The sequence below is a fragment of the Zalophus californianus genome, chromosome X (genome assembly GCF_009762305.2).
Source record: "Zalophus californianus isolate mZalCal1 chromosome X, mZalCal1.pri.v2, whole genome shotgun sequence".
Lineage (NCBI taxonomy): Eukaryota > Metazoa > Chordata > Mammalia > Carnivora > Otariidae > Zalophus > Zalophus californianus.
Window position 1 is genome coordinate 25041996 of NC_045612.1, and position 19935 is coordinate 25061930.

Genomic DNA, 19935 nt, shown 5'->3' on the forward strand with positions numbered 1-19935 from the left:
TCATTCAGAGATTCGAAAGCTGGACACAGTTGATAAAATTGTCCAGTAAGCTGAAAAGAAACACATACAAATATAGATGATAGATGATAGATTAGATAGGTAGGTGATAGAAAAATGTCACATAACTTGTTTGAAATTTAACTTCAAACAAGTTATGTGGCATTATTACAAATCAATTCAAATCCTTCACTTTCACAACTCAAATAATTTGATTTCAAAAATCTTACTTCTACTTTTTGATATTTCATTTTTCTTTCTCTCCTTTATTCTAATAGTTTACTAACAGGACAATCACAAGTTTTATAAACCATTTAGTGCATACCTAGAACTATGTGGTGGTGTGAATGTAGTAGGAAATGTTATGTAACCCCTTGAGGACTTTACAATCTGATTAAGAAAATAACATTAAAAAAAGAAAAAAGAAAATAACATTTAAATATATGAAGTAACTAGAGAACAGGATGAGACAGTGGCCTGAAACCACTCATAAAAGCCCCCACCCAACGAAGGGGAATCTGGTGTAGGGGAGATAGGTATGGCTAATACAAATTCATCAGGGGTATGTTAGTAGCAAAAAACAGTAATGAATACAGAAATAAATTAGTAATGACTGACAAGATGTTAACACTCATACACAGTGGCCTTCATAGGTAACAAAAATACCTAATAGAGACCCTGATACTCAGAAGGCCATGAATTTTTTTTGTTATCATGTCATTTCATCTACTACTTTAACTATAAATGTACTGTGTATAACTTTAGGTTTTAGCAGACATTGTGTTTTCCTAAAAATGGAAGTAATCAGATACAAATAAAGGTTCAAATTTGCAAGCTGATATACAACACTCTAAATTTCTCAATATCACTTGACTCTGGTCTTTAAATCTTACATCTTTAAATAAAAAACTCAGAAAAATCCGAAAGTGTAGACATAAATGAAATGCATCTCATGTACCATATTTTAGATGAAATTATCACACCTCATTTATCAATACAAAATAGTAACCTGAACAGTGACTACAAACACATTATACACAAATATTGCATAAATATATTATCAAAAAAGTGGAGAGACATAATGCCTGGACTATTTATATGGGTGTTATTTTTACAACAATGTAGGCATATTTATTATATTCCATATTAATTAAAAAGAATTTGTAAAAAAGAAAATATATCTCATAGATCATATTTTTGCCTTTATCTATAATTTGGTGTGCTATACATAAGTTGCATCCAGTATTCATTTATTTTAGGAATTCTGACTGTTTCAAAAGTGCACAAGATGCAACATCTGTAAAATTTCCATCATAGGGATAGTTTACATAGTTTTTAAAGAGATGGAAATAGAAAAGTTGTACTTATTGAATAATATAGGGCAGTTGTTAGTCTTCAAAGCTTTGGAGTCAGACATGGATTTCACAACATGACTTTACCATTTACTAGCTGTGTGACCATGGGGGAGTCATTAGTCTTTCCAGGCCTCTACCCCTCATTTTAAAATATGGTTATAAAAATAGAATCTGCCTCACAAAGTTATTGTGAAGCTGAATGTGCATTTGAAATGTTTAGCACAGTCCTCTAGCCACAAATAGGCTCTCAATAAATAATAATTGTTATAAGAATTATTTACTTTTACAATTGAAATATATCTATATCTAGCAAGCTATACCTATCTGTATCTATCTTTCTCCCAAATGTTCAGCCTATTTTGTTCTACAACAGTAAAAAGTATGCCATGAAGCCTTACTATATAATATCCATTTTTCTAAGGTGGAATTAAAAATAAAACATATGGTAGATTAAATAAATTTGTAGCATTTATTCTCTAGTAATATCGTTCTAATTATGAAGTTGTCAACATTTTTTTCATTGTCAGGTCACTCCCTCTCCACCACCCTCACCCTCCTGATAGGGCACTAAACATAGGGAGGAATATGGGGGAGGAGTGGGTATTGGGATGTACCAGCTGGATGGGAGTGGTGCAAAGGGTCTATGGTTTTTGTACTTGGAGTTTGTGCATTTGAGGTGAGGGTGAAAAAGGGGCTGGGAGAAGGGGGAGAAAAGCAACAACAAAGTAAATCCCATACTCTCCCTTGATTGATCAGAAAAGTTAATTCACCTCCTCACATATACCCACTCAGCAAACAAAGTTTTGGAGAGGAAGACTGGGGTGTCTGCAGAGCTGGTGTCAGCTACCAGCCACTCATGTCACTGTGCAATTGAGCACGTCTAAATATAGGCTTGCCAACCAAATTGGCTGCTCTGAAGCTGCAAAGCCAGATACGGAGCATCCAAATTCTGAGACTGCTAAACCCATAATCTGAACATTCCACCAATGTGTCTATGTGGTTACGTCCTTCTGGAAAGTTCTTCACCATCTCTGCCTATGGAAATCCATGCATTCCTCCCCACCAGTGCCCCAGGGGCCCTCCCATGCAAGACAAGGCTATGCCCAGGAACCTGGGATTCCTTCTGGGACCGACAATGGGGACTGAACCTTTCCTCCTTGGAGCAGGAAAAGAGGTATCCTTCTTCTGTACCTCTTCCACTCCACTCCACGGTTCCTCTCTGAGGCTCAAGAGAACCCAACACCATGGAGGAACACCCTTGTCTTACCCCCAGCCCCCACCCTCAATGCAGTCCTCAAGGTTCCTGAGGCTGCCTTGGATTATAGGGTCCTCACTCCACCTCCGACAGGAAGTGGGGCCTAGGCAACTACATTTGGAACACACCCCTTAGGGATTCTGGGGCGAAAACTCAGGGACCTCAATTTGAGAATTAAGAAGAAATTGGTTGAAAATTTATAACACACTCCCAGCAGAGGGGCTGAGACAGGTATGCTGCAAGGACAGATCTGAGGGGAGGATCTTCCTGCCTCTGCTAAACAGCCCCACTCTTTGTCAAGTTCAGGGTTGCTGCAATTAGTCTTTGAACTAATTGTAGTAAAGGGTCTCCTGGGATTGCACTAAGCACACGTTTGTGCATATAACATATAATTGTTAGAGCTCCTTCTAGCTTCATACTTGACTTTATTTTAGCCTTCAGATTTTATTTAAGCAGGGATTTTAAGAAGGCCAGTTGGTTGCTATCATGAGGATAGTGAAACGCCCTGGAGTCGGATAGCAAGAGGACCTGGGCAGGCGCACTAGGATGTGTCCTCCGGAGACGGCTGGGGATCCCTGAGCGCTGGCCCTCGGTGAGTTTCCCCACCGCGGGCTCCATCCCCCACTTCCCGCCCCCCTCCGACCCCTCCCAGCTTGGCGTGTGCTACCCTGCGCCCCCCGCTTGCTCTTGGCCGGCTCCTCCCGCTGCCTCCGCCCCCTCACACTCGGTCCCCCAGCGTCGTCCTCGTCCCACTCAGACTTCGCTCCAGCCGCCCCGCCGGCCGCACTTCCCGCCCTAGCCTAGATCCCGGCCGCCGCCGCCGCCCTTGCCGCCGCACTCCTCTCGCGCTCCGCCCTCGATCCGCCCGGGCCCCGCTCCCTCCAGCCCGCGTTCCAAGCGCGGCCCGCCGCCCCCGCCGCCCTCGCCGCCCCCGCCGCCCCCGCCGCCCTCGCCGCCTTCGCCGCCTTCGCCGCCCTAGCCTCCTTCGTCGCTGCCGCGTCCCGGACTCGGTAGGCTCTGCGCCCTGCGGTCGCGCCCGCCTCCTGGCCCCTGAGAACCCGAGCTCCCGGCTGACGCGGAGGCGCCGCGGTCCCCGCCGCCGCCACGGCCAACACGGGTGCCACGCGCCGCCGCCGCCGCCGCGCCGCCGCCGCCGCCGCCGCGGCCACTCGCCCGCCGCCGACCATGGCCCCGCAGCAAACAGGTAGCAGGAAGCGGAAAGCGCCGGCGATCGAGGCGGGCGCCGCGAGCTCGTCGTCTCAGGGCTTGGCGGCGGCGGACGCAGAGGGGCCGCTGCTGCCCAAGAAACAGAAGCGGCCGGCGACGCGGCGCTCGCTGGTGCACTACCTGAAGGGCCGCGAGGTGGGCGCGTGGGGCGGCTCCGGGCTCTCGGGCTCCGAGGGCGAGCTGCGGGGCTATGCGGTGCAGAAGCTGCCCGAGCTGTTGAGGGAGCGCGAGCTGGCCCTGGGCACCCTCAACAAGGTGTTCGCGTCGCAGTGGCTGAACGCCAGGCAGGTGGTGTGTGGCACCAAGTGTAACACCCTCTTCGTGGTGGATGTGCACTCGGGCCAGATCACGCGCATCCCCCTGATGCGCGACCGGGGGCCCTGGTTGGCCCGGGCCCAGCCAACTTGCGGCATCCACGCCATCGAGCTGAATCCCTCCAAGACCCTTCTGGCCACTGGGGGTGAGAACCCCAACAGCCTGGCCGTCTACCAGCTGCCCACCCTGGACCCCGTGTGCCTGGGCGACCGCCATGGCCACAAGGACTGGATCTTCACCATCGCCTGGATGAGTGACACAGTGGCTGTGAGCGGTTCCCGCGACGGCACAGTGGCGCTGTGGCGGATGGATCCCGACATGTTCAGCGGCAGCATCGCCTGGCACAGTGACGCGGGTCTCCCTGTGTACGCCCACATCCGTCCGAGGGACATGGAGACCATCCCCAGGTCTAGCACCAGCCCCAGTAACCGCAAGGTGCGGGCTCTGGCCTTCAGCGGCAAGAACCAGGAGCTGGGAGCGGTGTCCCTGGACGGCTACTTCCACCTGTGGAAAGCCCGGAGCACTCTGTCCAGGCTGCTCTCCATCAGGCTGCCCTACTGCCGAGAGAACGTGTGCCTGACCTACTGTGATGAGTTGTCCCTGTACGCGGTGGGCTCCCAGTCCCATGTCTCCTTCTTAGATCCGCGCCAACGTCAGCAGAATATCCGGCCCCTGTGCTCCCGAGAGGGCGGCACGGGTGTGCGCTCGCTGAGTTTCTACCAGCATATCATCACCGTGGGCACGGGCCATGGCTCCCTGCTCTTCTATGACATCCGCGCCCAGAAGTTCCTGGAGGAGAGGGCCTCAGCCAGCCCGGACTCCTCTCCTGGGCCCTCAGGAAGGAAGCTCAAGCTCACCTGTGGCAGGGGCTGGCTCAACCACGATGACCTGTGGGTGAACTACTTCGGTGGGATCGGCGAGTTCCCCAACGCTCTCTACACCCACTGCTACAACTGGCCTGAGATGAAGCTCTTCGTGGCTGGGGGACCTCTCCCTTCAGGCCTCCATGGGAACTACGCAGGCCTCTGGAGCTAAGGATGGCTCCTGTGTTCTCAAAGTGCCCAGATTTACCTTCCAGTCCCCTCTCACTTTCCTTCCTCACGCTGTGTTTCTGCTTTTTAACTCAGTGTGACGCTTGTCTTCCAGGTGGAAAGTGCCCAACTTACCTGTCTGTAGTGTATGAGAGAGAGAGCAAAGGTGATCTTTGGGCAATCAAAACTTGGCTTACCATTTTTCTGTACCTCCCCCAACACAACCATCTTTTTTGCTTTCTCTGACAAAGAAGTTTGTCTAATCCTTAATTGTGTTCTCTGAATGATTGACATATGGTTTTTCTTTGGGGTGATATAGACATGGTTCCCACTACAATTCAGTACTTCAATTTTACCGGTATTTCAAAAGTATGTTCAGGTCTTCTACACATTTCATATGTATGGTATTTTGGGAAAATGTGTGCTAAAAAGTATCCTTTGGGCTGGTTGGAGGAACTACCCATCATATATATAACAGGGCAGGTGTTTAGCCCTGCTCTAGAAAATGCATTTCAAGATGTAGATTGCCACCATTTGGTGCCTGTTTCATTTGGATTTTGGAACCTAGGTGTTTGTTTGTATATTTTTGGTACATAAAATATTTAAAATATGTTTTCTTAGTCAAGAAATTTTACAGTGGTGTTCATCCCATTAATCACAATTTTGATTATTCAGTAAAATTTAGCATCGATAGCCCCAGGCCCTCAGCCTTCTTGTTTAAAGCTGCTATATTATGGCCTGCTTTCCTGGGTAGCATTTATGCTACAGATTTCCACAGCTAATCAAAACTGGCCTATAAGTGGCAGGACAATCGGGAAGTACTTTTTAGGGTGAACATTTCTTTAAAGATAGGTAACACTATGCAGGCAGCCATTTACAGAGAAAGGTCAGTTGTTGTGTTCAATGTAGATGTTGTTGACAACTTTTTTCTTGTTTACATGGATAATTCTTTTATCTGGATTTGAGTATGTGATGTATTGCAGAAAAAAATAAAACATGTTTAGTATTTTAGCAATTAAGTGCTAGGTTAAAGTTTTTGAATGCTTCAATATACACTTTATTTTTTCTTAATTGTCCTTCTAGGAATATATTTATCAAAGTCAAAATCTTCCAGGAGAGAAACTGAAGCTGAAACATCAGCTGTGCACACATTAACTGTGTACATTTGTTTTTGAAAAGCAAACTTATGCTACTATCATGGGTTAAAAGATTAAATAACATCTTGAATACCTTATCGAAATATACTTGCTATAGGTTGGGACAGTTAGGTATCTTGTGTTTTTAAGATGATTTAACAAACTTTTTTATTTATGAAACAAGTACATGTTGTGCTTATAGCTACCTACTCACATATACTGTATATTGGTATATGTATATGTTCCCATGTGAGGAAATGGCATATATGTATACCATTTTACATATGCACATATTCTTAATGTTTTAAACTACATCTATTAAGACTTGGTCTTTATTTTTATTTTGTTTTATTTAAATTAAGTAATACGTGTATATGACCAAAAAAGCCATACTGTATAAAAAGTGTACAGTGAAAAGTAAGTCTCATACCCTAGGATCCCTGATCTCTTGCCCATAGATCACAAGCAGTACATTTTGTATCTGTATCCATTTAGAGATGGTTGATGCCTATATAAGCATATATGTATGTGTATGCAATTTTTATAGAAATGACAGCATGTGCTGCACATATCTGTGCCGCTTTTATCACAAAATTTTAGAGATTGTTTCTTATACATACCTTATACATACCTAATTAATTTTAATTGTATAGTATTCCCCTATATGGTTGGAACATACTTTATTCATTACACCTTTAATGAGCATGTATTTTGGTTCTTATCTTCTATTTCTATAAACTATTCTGCAGTGATTACTTAGGTGCATACATTTTTGTGCATATGTGTAAGCATATCTGCAGGATAAATTCCTAGAAATGGAATTGCTGGATCAATTTTATATTTAATGGCCATTGCCAAATTACCCTCCAAAGAGGTCCTACCAACTTAACCTCCCATAAATAGTGTATGCACATTTACACACCTTTGCCAAACATGTGTCATCAAACTCTGTGCATTTTGACAATCAGATATCTGCTTGATCTTGATCCTTTCCAAGCCAGTGTGGCTGGGTTAGATTTGTGTCAGAATACCAAGTAGGTTCTGAAACAAAGATCAAGAATTTGGGGAAATGAGGGCAAACAATAAAAATACTGTCAAACCAAAGGCAGAGAACACCTACAGTTCAGGCTCGTGTATTTGGAGATAGATTACAAAGTACTACATTCCTTAGATTCTTAGCTAGACCTAGTAGGATTCTCTGGTATATTGCACCCTCATTTCACTTGTATTCAATACATCAGATGTCACTAAAGAAAATCCTAGAAGGAGATAATGAGAGCCTGAACTAGGATATTTGAGGTAAGTGTGGAGAGGGAGGAAGTTATTAGAAAAATGGGGAAAATAAAATGAACCGTGTTTGGTATGGTAGAAGGTGGAAGAAAGCCAAAAAATTTAGGTGGACTCTAAGGCTCTGGCTTGAATGTAAATGCATAGTGGCAACAAGTGAATATAGAGAATATAGGCACAGAGGATATATATGGAAGGTGATCAACTCAATTTGGAACATGCTGAATCTGAAGTGCTTATTTGACATCAGAAGAACATACCCAGTGAAGAGATGACTATATATCCCTAATGAGATTTCTCACTGCTGGGAAGGTGAGTGAAATGAAATGTTGGGAAACTCTCCCTTTTGGAAGCAAGCAGAATAGAAAAGTTTATCAAGGATCCTAAAAACTAATAAAAAAAATAGAGATGCAGGGAGTATAAAATTGAAGAGGCTTATTTTACTCAAATGCTATTACCACATAAGCCTGAGACAGCAAAATATTTCTTTAATACTAAAATTATAATAATTCTAATAATTTTGCAGGTATTTTTGAGTCTTAACCCCAGTCATAAAGGGCAGTTTTTCTCCCAGATATCCTCCCTAAATATTTACCTAGGACTTCAAATCTGTCCACTAATTAAGCTATTTCATTGGTCAACTATTGGTATTTTCTTGGAGAATGGAAAGTCAGACTCTCATCACAAAGTAGAACTTCATAGTGATTTCTGGACCACTTAGCCTGCTGGTCTGGGATGTCTCCAGCACTTCCAACAGCTTGCTGGCATTGGCATCTCTGGCAGTCATGCTGAAGCCCTGGCAGCCTCATGGAGGTGGAGTATCACCTCACCACCAGCTGCAACTACCTCCTGTTTTGAGTTCCTCCCTCAATGCCACAGGTGCAGATCTTTGCCAATTTTCCCAGGCTGCCAAAGGACAAAAGAGGTGTCCAATGGAAGATGCTCCTTTCCTCAGCATCACAATCACAAGAGCACAAATGCAAAGAATTAGAAGAGAGAAAGAAGAAATAATCACAGGCACAGATTTATTTATTAGACAGGTAAATGTAAAATCTGAGTGAAAAAAATTATCAGAAGATATAAATAACTAAACATTTTCCAAGAAGAAATATGAAGCCAGAACAGACCATTAACCCAAAAAATTGTGAATGTTATTTTTTTAATCTGACATTTCCTCTAAGAAAGTCACATACTTAAACATATAATTATAAGCATATAATACACATGCTAGGCCTGGTGGTATCATAAATAAATTATTTCATATTGTCAAGGAATATCTAATTTTGAGCTGCTTCAGAGCATAAAGAGTAAAGTTTACTCTTTTCTATATGAGACCAAAATAATATTATTATATTATTAATTATTACAAAACCAAAATAAATAATAACAAACGACTAAAATTACACCAAATGAGGCCTATTTACATATAGAGATAAATAAATGCAAGTTATCCTTAAAAAACACTGAGTATAATCCATCAGTGTATTAAAAGGAGACTATGCCATGACAAAGTGAAGCTAGTTCATGGAACATGGAAAGTTCATTATTGAGAAGTCTATTTTTGCAATGTATCATATTAACAGGTCAAATGAGAAGACACATGCTCATGCTAATAAATTCCAATAAATAATTTAATAAAACCCTACTAAAATGCTTGATAAAATCTTTAGTAAAGTATGAGCATAATAGTCTTCATATGGGGTGTGTGTGTGTGTGTGTGTGTGTGTGTGTGTGTGTGTGTCTGTGTTTTGTTTCCAACCTCAACCAGAATTCTCTTAAATGATCCATCAGAGGAATTCCAATGAAAGTAAGGAATGAAACAAGGATTCTAACAATCACCATCAGTATTTAATATTATTATAAAAATTCTAGATACAGAAATTAGAAAAGATAGAAAAATAAAAGGTATAAATATTGGAGAAGAGAAAGCAGTTATAATTATTTACAGATGATATGACTGTAAAAAAATCATCCAAACTAGTCAACTGAAAAAATTGTTAGAAACAATGAAATAATGTAGTAAGATATTCAGTTTTGAAATTAATATATGAAACATCAATACTTTTCTATTTTTACTTATTTTCTTATTCAACAAATATTTCTTAAATACTTACCATATACCTGGCATTGTTCCAGGTGCTAGAGATACTATGGTGAACAAGATAAGCAAATGATGCCCTCATAAGGTTTGCAGTCCATTGAGAAGAAAAGAGACAATAAACATACAAATTAGTAAATGTATGGTATGTCAGATGGTTTCCAATCTTAATAAATAAAATAAATCAGGGTAAAAGAGAATAGAGGATAGGAATTCTGGGGGAGAAGCGATTTTATTTTAATATTTTTATTGAGTTATAATTGACATTATATTAGTTTCAGGTGTACAACATGATTCAATATTTGTATATACTGTGAAATGATTACTAAGTCTAATTAACATCCATCAGTACACAGTTAATTTTTTTCTTATAATGAGAACTTTTAAGGTTAACTCTCCTAGCAGCTTTCAGAAATGCAATACAGTATTATTAACTATATTCATCATGCTGTACATTACATCCCCAGGATTTATTTGTTTTATAAATGGAAGCTTGTAACTTTTGACTCCCTTCACCTACTTAACCTACCCCTCACCCCCTACTTCTGGCAACCACCAGTCTGTTCTTTGTGTCTATAAGCACATTTGTTTTTTAGATTCCACATATAAGTGTCATCATTTGGTATTTGTCTTTATCTGACTTACTTCACTTAGCATAATGCCCTTAAGGTCCATCCATGCTGTAAAAGGTGGGCTCTCCTTTTTATGGCCGAATGGTATTCGATTGTATGTGTGTGTGTGTGAGTGTGTGTGTGTGTGTATGTGTGTGTGTTAGAGTAGTAGAAAGACCAGTGTTTTTGGAGCAGAGTGCATGAAGAAAGGAGTAAGGCCAGAGAGGTAATGGAGGACGATATGCAGATATCTATAAGTAATTATAAGAGTCTTGGACTTGACTTTGAATGAAAAGAAAAGCCAAGGAGGGTTTTGAACAGGGGATTTATGTTTTAGAAGGAAACCTGGATGCTGTGTAGATACAATATACTGTAAACTGTAGTAGGGGAAAGACAGAGAAGGAGGGGCATCATTTAGTAGGTCACTGCAGTAATCCAGATCAAAAGTGATATTAACCACACGCAAAACTAATCAGTTTAACAATTCAGTGGAGCTTGTGGTTCAAAATGACAGACACCTCCTTGTAAAAATCTTACAGAAGTGACAGTAAGGTTATTTAAATTGAATAACTCCATGTTAGGGCTATAAGAAAGAGTGCCATTATCAGATCAGATATTTGACAATATTCTGGAAAACAGAAATCAGATAGGTTCACTTTGACAAATAAAGCTGAGCAGGGTTACCACAAGCCTAAGATACAACTATGAGAATGCTGCCATTTTTATGGAAGCCAGTCTTCACAGAGAATCTCCCACAAAGATTCCATGCTATATTTTGACATACATCAATAGCAGGAGTGATTTTTATTTTTGTTTTTGTTTTTAAGATTTTGTTTATTTGTCAGAGAGAGAGAGTGAATGAGTGCACAAGCAGAGGGAGAAGCAGGCTCCTCGCTGAGCAGGGAGCCCGATGCGGGACTCCATCTCGGGACTCCAGGATCATGACCTGAGTGGTAGGCAGATGCTTAACCAACTGAGCTACCCAGGTGTCCCAACAGAAGTGATTTTTGAAGTGGCAAGCATAGCTGGAGGGCTGTCCGTGGATGAGCTTGTCTAGTTGGACTTTTCTCCAAATAGTGGAACGCTATACAATTGTTAAAATTCTGGAGTTCATTCTTTATGTACTGACATGGAGAAGTAGCCATGATAATGTTAGATGAAATAAGCAAATTACAAACCAGATGCATATTATAATCCATTTTTGGTTAAAAATAGGAGGAGGAAAATAAGAGGAAGATGTATACAGTATATGTAAGAATGTAAGAATATACACAAAAGGGTTAACTGTGTGTCTCTAAGAGATAGTATAATAGTGGAATTTCTTCATATTTTATATATTTAAGTAATGTTTGAACAGTCTAATATGTTTTTCTTCAGTTAACAGGAGGGGGAAAAAAAGACATCTTTTTCTTTTTAATATATATATATATATTTAAGTAGGCTCCATGCCCAGTATGGAACCCAACACAAGGCTCTAACTCACAACCCTGAGATCAAGACCTGCGCTGAGATCGAGTCAGATGCTTAACAGACTGAGCCACCAGGTGCCCCTGAAGATACCTTTTAAAAAGCAACGTTGGAGGGGCGCCTGGGTGGCTCAGTTGGTTAAGCGACTACCTTTGGCTCAGGTCATGATCCTGGAGTCCCAAGATCGAGTCCCGCATCGGGCTCCCTGCTCAGCGAGGAGCCTGCTTCTCCCTCTAAACCTCCCCCCTCTCATGTACTCTCTCTCTCATTCTCACTCTCTCAAAGAAATAAATCTTTTTAAAAAAATTTAAAACAAATAAAAGGCGAGGTTGGAGTGGAGAAGAGAAGAAGAAGACAGGAATGATCAATGGTGCTCAATGCAGCAGAAGTTAAAATAAGCTGAAGATGAGAAAAACTCATTTTCTTAGAATATGGAAGCCCATGAAAGCCTTTTGCCAAAACAATTGCAATAGTGATCAACTGAATTCCCTCCAAGAAGGGATAAACAATTCAGTGTATCTCAAAATTGATCATGGAAACTTTTGTCCCATTGACACTTGACAGGACTGTGATTTTCTAGTTTTTCCGTCTCATCTCCTCAAAACAGTTGGTTTTGGGCAAGTACTGTGAGAATTACATGGGCACTACCTCAGTGTCTGCAGAGTAGTGATATAAATGTTCCTGACCCAATGCAGAACATGACCCAGCATCTATAATTTCAATAAGCTGTGTTATTCTTTAACCTTTCCTGCCATGCATATGGCATATATTATATATATATAATAGTTTATAATAATATACAATCATAGTATATAAATTATAATATGACAATATCTTTATAATCTCTACATAAAATATTATATAATTTATATGTGTAATAGTCATGGCTAGAAGCTGATTTGAAGAACCTGTAACACTAGAGACATCCAATTTTCTGGCATACTCATATATTTTCCTCAAAGCATCCCTCTGCTTATTATATGACCATAATTTTAGTTTGATTCTTAATGCCTAAATGTCCATTAATCTTCCCTAGTCCCACATTCCCAACTATAATTATAGTGGGGAGGAGAGTTTTAGCTTTGGAATAAACTCAGATATATTCTTACTCGTTGCTATAACACTCAAATCTATCCCCATCTCTGATGTCCTTTACTGATAAAAAGGCCAGTCAGTCCTACATTATATTAATCTAACCTCTGATAAAAATGGGACTTGTTTTATTATTTATAGGGGGCAAGGAAAAAAATAATCACTCAGAACTTTAAAAGTTATATTGAGTCTATAGCCACAGGAAAGGAAGAAACATAATTCATAAAGTTTTTTATTCTCAATATTAGGACTTGAGTACTACTAATACATGGGAGCATATTTGCTGCACATACCTCCCTGTTATTAATCAGAAGACTTTGGAAATCTAGACACTTTCACTTACAAAGGATTATAATCAATGCATGAGTCTTCAAGTAAATATCACAAATATTTAGCATTGGGGGTACAAAACAAAACAGAAATACAGTACCTAAATTTGTTCATTTATCTTGCTTTTCAGTAGGTTTTATCCAGTAATTAGTTATAATATCAACACACAATATAATAGCTGGTTGTTGTAGCTATAACAGATTAATCAGTTCACTGAGAATCTTTCAAATCAATGATTTATACTAATGTGGGTAAAACTGCCAACTGAATAACTAATAATTCTCCCAACCCATTTAACTGTTTTGAATTTAGCAACCTGAGAATATAATATTGTTCTGGAAAACCAAATAAATATTATCTACAGAATAAGATAAAAGACTGAGATCATGGTTCAAATAATTTCATTTATAAAAGGCAACTTCCATAAGCAAAGAAGCAGAGATATCAAAACAGGATGAGAGCCTTCTGCTGAGAAGGGACATTAGATAGAGACATATATTTGACCTTCAGGATCTCAATAGAATAATGATTCTGTGTCATATCTATATACATAAGTAGTAGCCAGTATTTCATCTTCTCCTGCAAAGAGATTTTATCACTATGCCTGTTTATTGTGGTCTCTATCTTTGACTGTTCACATATATAAACACTTGCATCCAGAAATAAACTATCTTCAATGTGAGAAGCTCAAGGTAATGTCTTATTAAAATCTTGAATCTTCTTTGTTTTACTTTATAACTCTCTATGGGTGACTCACCCAGTCTCAAAATGAAAAACACAAGTCAAACTAATGGCAGAGCACTGCAGTCACCCACAGCATCTGTTATTGTTGTATTTTTCCCAATTTGCTGGGCTGAATATTGAGTAATGAATGATAACTTGGCACTACCATTCTTTGAGAATATTAAAACATTAAAAAAAAAATCTCAAAACTTCAAAGCTATGTAACAACCAAGCCTTCATTTTACCTGAATATTTTGAGTTGCTGCTCAGATAATAGCAATTAGTTCTGACATTGTAAATGTCAAAAACCAAGGTACAAAGTGTATACTGTGCATTATGCAGTGCTTAGAGGAATCAGGTGGGGTAAGTGACTATCTTTCAGAATCTATTCTACCAATTAAACTTTTCCTAAGGTCAATTCTTATGGAGAAAAAGAAAATGGTAGACAAGTATAACAATTTGTTCATCTCTTATTATTAGCAGGTACCCACAGAATATATGACCAAGAGTAAGATTAATGAATGATAAATTGTGTAGGTCTATAAAGACTATTAAAGATTACATAACACTAATATTTAAAGATCAAGATAACTTTTTGGTGGTAATTTTAAATATGGTTCCTGACTTTTAATTTTTAAAATAACAAAATGTACATGTGATGTAACAAATACTCATGTTTCTACCATCTAGAATTAACTGAAAGTAAAATCATAGATGAAGTAGAAGCCTTCATTGAATATTATAATTATAAATTCTCTTTTCATGTTCCTCACAGGTAAACACTCACTGTAATAGTTTAGCAGGTATCTGTCCAATTCAAGTTTTATACTGCTATGTATTTATATTTATTTAACAAATACTTAAGTACTTAGCATGTGCCATTTATTAATATTTTACAAAGATTTGCTCATTTAATCCTTACAGTAATCTACATTTTACAGATGACCATTTTACAAAGGAGTAATTAAATAACTTGCCCAAGGTCATGAGAGGTAATAAGATGAATAGCTATATCTAGAGTCAGTTCATACATGTGCATCTTTCCATCTATAATATATAGAATGACTTATTAATTTTGTGCAAACTTTTTCAGCAATTTGCTTTCTTCACTTAACACATATTTGAGATCTTTAACGATATGTGTATGTATCTGTTTAGTTTATTTTAACCACTGGATCATCTATTATGTGAATATACCACAATATATGTATTATGTCAATGGACAATCAGGTTCTACCTAGTTTTCTGTATTTCAAACTATGTTACAATACACACATTAAAAAGTATTTTGTGATGTACACATGTGGTAAATGCTCTCTATTTTTTTAAAGTCTATTTTTTTTTGTAATTTCTACACCCAATGTGGGGGTTCGAACTCACAACCCCAAGATCAAGAGTCTCTTCCAACTGAGCATACTCTTCCAACTGAGCTGACCAGGCACTCTACTGCCTGGTAAAATAAAAAGTAAAAGTAAAAACTGAAAACCGACGGAAATAACTTTTATCTCATAGCCATTCAATAAATATAAATGGACCATCTGCATCAGTTTTTATCACTGTACTATAAACATATTCTATGGCTGAAGCACAATCTGATAAACAAACAAACATGAAAATAGGTAGGGGCTGATAAAAGGGTACAAACTTTCAGTTATAAGAGGATGTTCTGGGAAAAAAAGAAAACATGGTTGAGATGAGGAAAAGGATAATTGTGTATTTTATTACTTTTCCCTAAAATGTGTCTTATTGACTATACTTCTAATTATCAGAGCTGCTACTGTCAAAACAAGCATACACTATTCCCTAATTCTCTTTCTATTAACAATTAAATAACAGAACGAAGGAACCTGAAAGAATAAATATGCACTGTGAATTCAATACTATATTTACAGAAGTTACTATGCAATTGCTACCTGAATTCCTGCTGTGTTTTACAAATATGTAATTGAAGAATGTCTGTCGTTGGACAGTAGTGATAGGAAGACCTTTGTAGATTACAAATTTACTTGCTGAAGTAAAAGTCACAGGTTCTTCCTTGGTTATTTCTTCAATGTAATAATAGCACAAGCATGGTATGTTAAGTGTATTTTTTATATGTAACAAGAAATATTTACACTTCTAATTAAATTTAAAAAATATGTCATTAAAATTGTAATGGTAACTGTTACTGTGTTCAAATCTGTACATGAGTACAGTTCTTCTTTCAATGAATTCCAGACATTAACTAATTGAATATTGGCAGAATTTAGAAGGAACTCCTCTATGTTGCTAAATATTAACAAACAAGCTTAAACTTATGTACAAATATAAAGTGAAGCTTAGACATATAGCAGGGCTTAGGTCTTCCTAGATTCCTCCCTCTCTATTACCCCTAAATCATCAATTATTCATGTCTAGACTAAGATGTCTTTTGGATCCTTCCCCTCAGGTTATCTCCACTGCTATTGGCCTAGTTCTGACCCTCATCTTCTTACAATGGAATTTATAAATATTTCCCTATCTTGTCTTCCTGCCTACAGCCTCATTCTTTACCAATCCATATTTTACTGTCAATAGTTATCTTTCTAAACCTAGATTCTCTTCTGTGCCTGTCCAATATAGAAGATACTAGTGACATGTGGCTAACAAAATTAAAATTAATTAAAACAAAATAAAATTAAAAATTTATCACAGTTTCTCAGTCCCACTACCCATATTTCAAGTGCTTAATAATCACATTTCACCAGCAGTACCACTTTGGACCCTGCTGACATATACTATTTCAATCATTGCAGAAGATTATATTAAACAGCACTGCTTTAGATTATTGGTTCACAGTTTTAGTAGGGTATCAGAATCAAACTTTGGATCCACACAAAATCTGTACAAGATTGTTTATAGCAACATTATTCATAATAGCCATAAGGTAAAAAACAACCTAAATGCCCATCAAATGAAAAATGGATAAACAAATTGTGGTATGTCCATACAATGGTATATTATTCAGTAATAAATAAGAATTAAGTATAATATATGCTACAACATGGATTAAACTTGAAAGGATTATGCTAAGTGAAAGAAGCTAGTCCCAAGGGACCACATATTCTATGATTCTACTTATATGAAAGGTCCAAAAAAATTCATAAAGGTAGAATGTAGATAGTTCCAATTGTTGCAAATTTCTGTAAATATACTATAAACCAATGAATTGCGCATTTTAAAGTGGTGAATTTTATGATATAAGAATTACATATCAATATAGCTATTATAAAGAACAACAACAAGAAGAATCAAATTGTGGAGGTTTTAAATATCAGACCCTCAGTCCTAACTCAGTCCCACAAAATCAGAATCTCTATGCAGGTATAGGAAGATAGATAAATAAATAAATTAGATATAGATAGTAGATATTTTATGTTATGTATATTATATATATATAATACATGTTGTATAATATGTAGCTACATAATCTGCATAATATCTATCATCTATCTATCAGTCTGTCATTTCTATATATCAACAGGTTATCCTGATGTTCATACAGGTTGAGAACTATTGCTAGAACTGTTCCCTCAAGGGCAGGGATCATGTATTTTTGAGCTTTTGATATTCAAAAAATACTATAAATAAGTCAAAGTGGAATTATAAAACCTGTTTAAATAACCCATAGAAAGGCAGAGAAAGTAAAAGCGTGAAATAAAAAAAAAAGAGAACAAAGACTTGAAACAAAAGAATAAAATGGCAGACTTAAGACCTAGCATATCAATACTTATATTAAATGAATGTGATCTAAATACACCAATTAAACCCAGAGATTAGCAAAATGGATTTATAAACCCTGTCCCAACTCTATTCTGTCTCCAAGAAACTCACTCCAAATATAACAATATAAGCAGGTTGAATACAAAAAATATATATAATGAAAAAATTAATCAAAGGAAAGCAGGAATGGCTATATTAATATCAGATAGTCAATTTCAGAGCAAAAAATATTACCAAAGACAGAGAAGGACATTATATAAAAGAGTCAATCATCAAAGGAGAGAGAGAAACTCTAAACATGTATGCACCAAACAAAAGAGCTGAGATTAAAGGAGAAAAAAAATGATAGAATTTAAAGAAGGAATACACAAATCTGTAATATCTTAACATCCTTATCTTGGAATTCATTAAACATCTAAATAGAAAATAAGCAAAGGCACAGAAAAGCTCAATACCATCATCCAACAAGATCCAACTGACATTTACAAAACACTCTACCCAACAACAGCAGAATACATATTCTTTACACAGTTCCATACAATATAAACAATATACATGTCCTGGGATAAAAAAGAGAATTCAGCAAATATAAAGATTTGAAGTCATACAGAGTATATTCCTGAACATAATGGAATCAAGAAATAATTACAATATGGAAATCCCCAAACATTTGGAAACTAAGCAACACACATTTAAATAATGCATGTGTCCAAGAGGAGTCTCAAGATAATAAAGACATGTTGAAATGAATAAAAATGAAAGTACAAAATATCAGAATTTGTAGGAAGCAGCTAAAGCTGTACTGTGAGGGAAATCTATAGCCCTAAATGTGTACATTAGAAAACAAAGTCTCAACTCAATAATCTAAGATCTCATCTCAAAAACTAAAGAAAAGAAGAGCAAAATAGGCCCAAATAAAATGGAAGGATATAATAAAGATTAAAAAAATCAGTGGAACCCAAACCAGAAAAACAATAGAGAAAATCAATAAAATTAATGTCTAATTCTTTGAAAAGTTCAATAAAATTGGCAAACGTTTAGCGAGACTGACAAGGAACAAAAATCCAAATCATCAATATTAGGAATGAAACAAAGGAGATCAGTACAGGCTGTAAAGTTATCAAAGAATAATAAGGGAAAGCCACAAACATCTCTACACAGATAAATTTGATGAATTAAGTGAAAAAGAACTATTCCTTAAAAAAACAAAAACTACCACAAGTTACCTAATATTTAATTACCTCATATTATTAATGAACTTAATTATTGACTAATTAAAAAACTCCTGTGAAATGTCTTCATGTCCAGATGGTTTCACTGAAGAAATCTACCAAACATTAAAGAAGAATTAACACCAATTCCCAATTCATTTTATGAAACTAGTATCATCCTGATACTAAAGACAAATAAAATATCAGAATAGAAAACTACATACCATTACCCCTCATGAATATAGATGTAAAAGTCCTTAACAAATATTAGCAAAATGAATTCAGCAATATATAAAAAGAATTATTCAACATGACCACATAATTAAAGTTTTTTTTTCAGGGATGCAAGACTGGTTAAATATTCAAAAATCAATTAATGTAATCCATCATATTAAAAGCCTAAAGAAAAAAATCTCATAATCATATCAATTGATGCAGAAAAAGCATTTGACAAAATTCAGTTCCCATTCATGATAAATAATCACATAAAAATAGAACTACAGGGAAACTTCATGTTGATTAAGACTATCTGCAAAAAGCCTATATCTAACATTATACAAAATAGTGAAAAACTGAATGCAGATTTAATAAAATCCCTAACAAAATGCTAGTAAGTTTTTGTTGTTGTTCTAAAATGTATATGGAAAAGTAAAAGAATTAGAATAGCTAAATCTATTTTGAAAAAGAAGAGTATAGTGGGTGGAATCAATGTTCCTGATTTCAAGACTCATATAGATACAGTGACAAAGTCTGTATGATACTGGTAGAGGGATTGACACATATATCAGTGAACTGAATAAAGAATCCTAAAATAGACATTGGAGAGGGTATGTGCTATGGTGAGCACTGTGAATTGTGTAAGACTGTTGAATCACAGACCTACACCTCTGAAACAAACAATACATTATATGTTTTTAAAAAAAAGAAGAAGAAGATAGCAGGAAGGGAAGAATGAAGGGGGGGAAATCGGAGGGGGAGATGAACCATGAGAAACTATGGACTCCTGAGAAACAAACAGGGTTCTAGAGGGGAGGGGGATGGGGGAATGGGTTAGCCTGG

At 37.6% G+C, this 19935-nt stretch overlaps 1 protein-coding gene across 1 annotated transcript; it reads left to right on the forward strand.

The window, feature by feature from the left end:
• Nucleotides 1-3792: 3792 nt before the first annotated feature.
• LOC113915706 (DDB1- and CUL4-associated factor 12-like protein 2) lies at nt 3793-6179 on the forward strand. The gene has a single exon (XM_027581627.2). The coding sequence runs from the start codon at nt 3793-3795 to the stop codon at nt 5182-5184; it is 1392 nt and encodes a 463-aa protein (XP_027437428.2). The 3' UTR covers nt 5185-6179.
• The last annotated feature ends 13756 nt before the right edge of the window (nt 6180-19935 follow it).